A 2,683-nucleotide genomic window follows, 5' to 3' on the forward strand; every position below is an offset into this window, starting at 1 on the left:
AAGGATTTACTAATGAATAGATTGGAAGCTTGCCTTGCTAGGTTATATTATTAATGTATATTAATATTATATGGCTGTCTATTTAGAAATCTGAAGTATAGTGCTAACATTTAATGTCTAAGGTCTTTCTTTCTGATGGAGAAACTCAGGTGCTGTTTTCAACTTGCCCATGGTCAAGCAGAGAGACAGTGACATTGGAATCATATATTTTAAAAGAGGGATTAGGTATTCCCTCTTGACTGGGATTATATTCAAAGCCATATAAAACTTGGAAGAATTAGAATGAGAATTTAGTTTCCCTTGAAATTCCTACTATTTTTAAATGTAGTTTAGAGATATTAAAAGTAGAATATGATACCTCAAACTACTTTAAAAATCATTTTGAAATAGTATCATGGATTTGTAGCTTTCTCAATTAGGTCTCTAAGTGCTAGTGAACCTAATGATAGAAGTTTCAGTTTCATGTGGGCTCATTGACTTTGCTTTTTGCCTATGGCTGGAGACTCTTCTCTTGCTGTCTGCCTTGCAAACACGTGCTGCTTTTTGGTAGCAAGGGAGATTTGCAGAGAAAATGTGAAAGAATTAGTATAAATCTGCAGTTCCCAAAGTATATTCCAAGGGAATATTGAGAGGTTTTATTTAATGAAAAGGATGTGTGTCTGGGAAAAGCTGGTTTAAATAAAGTTTATTTACTCTGGAACATCACAAGGCTTGATATACAGTTGTGCATAGGGATACTCCAACAGGGAATTACTGTATCCCCCAAATTATTTGAGCAGAAAACATAATTTTTCCAAGCCACCTTACTGATTAATATTCCATGAAATACACTTTGGGAAACTGGTACAAATCTATTCTTATTATCAGAAAATGATTCAAAGCATGTGACCTATTGCATTATTATTATGCATAACACTTTTCTATTTATTCCAAACTAGATTTTATTTTTCATGAAAAGCTGTGGTTGCAAGTAGACCATAAGTAGCAGAAATAAGTTGTGTCTGATTGTTAAAATGTTTATTCTGGGAATGTGAGGAAAGGAAATTTGGATTATAAGTTAATACTTGTGAAAATCATCTGTTAGCTTTTTTATAAGTAAATATTCCTAAACTAGAATATATTGTTCCTAGAAAATTTCTCTATTTTTAAATTGCAGACGTTGGGGATCAGCCAGGTGAGGTAGGTTATTCAGGCTCTCCTGCCGAAGCTCCTCCAAGCAAGTCACCATCTATGCCGTCACTGAACCAGACTTGGCCTGAGCTGAATCAGAGCAGTGAGGTTAGCAAAGCTTCTTTTTTCTTTCATTAAAAGTTAACTTTTTTAAGGTAAGAATTTCCAAACAAAGTAATTGCAGTTTATAGCTCTTTCAACATGCATGCATAGCTGAGAACCTATCAAATACAATTATGATAAATAAATTTAATTATGTGACTTCTTGAGGTTTTCAAAGTGTATATACTGCCATTTGGTTTCCACCACTCATCCCTACTAAATAAAACCCTGTGAGTTCAGAAGGGCAGGTGCAGGAAATTACTAGTGAAAGGGGAAATGACTTGGCCAAGATCTCATATCCAGTCAGGGAGAAGAACTAAGATTTGAACACAAGTCCTTTGATACCCAGTCAACTGCCATGTCCACAGTGTCACACTGCCTCCTCAGTCCTATAAGCAAGGTGTGTGGTAATACATTTGGGATTTTAGCATCGGAAGTCACATGAGAAGCCACTAACTCAGCTTTCCAACATGAAAAAAGTATTTTCTACAACTCAAATTATTTATAATTAGTTTTATTCAATACAAAATGGAATGATTTACCATATTAAATGCACTAAAGATATGTCATATGTGACCAAGCACAGTATGCAAAATGGAATTTGGGACAAATGCACTGTTCCCCCATTACTTTGGAACTTCGGAATGATAAAATGGTCACTCTGATGAGAATAAAGGAAGATAGCCTGAGGCCCTGACTCCCCTAAAACACCCCTTGAGGCCCCTGTGTAAACTTTAGTGCTCTGGATAACTTCATTTGGAAACCATTGCTCTAGCCTATTAGAACAGTTTTCTTTGTGACATGTTACATTTTTTTTTTCTTACAGTTTTTTGTATCACTTTTAGGTAGTGCTACAAAAATAAACGTTTGTTGACTTTCAGGAAAAAGTTGTAAGTTTCTGTGTTTTCCATGTCTTTTTAAGCCAGAAGAGTAATGGATTAAAGAGTATGCCAGTTAATTTTGGACAGTTGGAAAACAGAGAAGTAACTTCAGTTTTACAGTGCTGGCTGCTGTATGACATAATCATAGCCATGATACCAGTGTCTGAGGCATTAAAACCATCCAGTCCTACCATTGGATGCAAAACCATTAATATAAGTATTTTTCTAGACAGATGAATTAAACCTTGAAAGAATTTGCTAGCAGAGGGGAAAGCAGGGTCAATCAAGTTTTATTTTGTAGTATTTGGTAATAAGGTCATGAATGTCATAATTATTTTTTTGCTGTATGAAAAAAATCAAAATGCTAGTAAAACATTGATTTTTGAGACATTTTAATGATACTTGTAAAAATATCTACTTAAGATACAGACTTTAGATTATATTTTAATTGTCTACCACAAAACACTAATATTCTCTCAACATAGATTTATTTATTCAGCACCTGTGAATATGGATGAAGTGCTATAGGA

The 2,683-nt window shown here is 34.3% G+C and overlaps 1 protein-coding gene across 2 annotated transcripts in view; it reads left to right on the forward strand.

The window, feature by feature from the left end:
- Positions 1-2,683, forward strand: part of REPS1 (RALBP1 associated Eps domain containing 1) — a 74,792-nt gene that overhangs the window by 46,352 nt on the left and 25,757 nt on the right. For both annotated transcript variants that reach the window (XM_012650496.1, XM_012650497.1), the window contains exon 9: positions 1,157-1,278. In XM_012650496.1, the coding sequence (XP_012505950.1) occupies positions 1,157-1,278 (122 nt within the window). The remainder of the gene's footprint in view (positions 1-1,156; positions 1,279-2,683) is intronic.

Source organism: Propithecus coquereli, unplaced genomic scaffold (assembly GCF_000956105.1).
Source record: "Propithecus coquereli isolate 6110/MARCELLA unplaced genomic scaffold, Pcoq_1.0 Scaffold329, whole genome shotgun sequence".
NCBI lineage: Eukaryota > Metazoa > Chordata > Mammalia > Primates > Indriidae > Propithecus > Propithecus coquereli.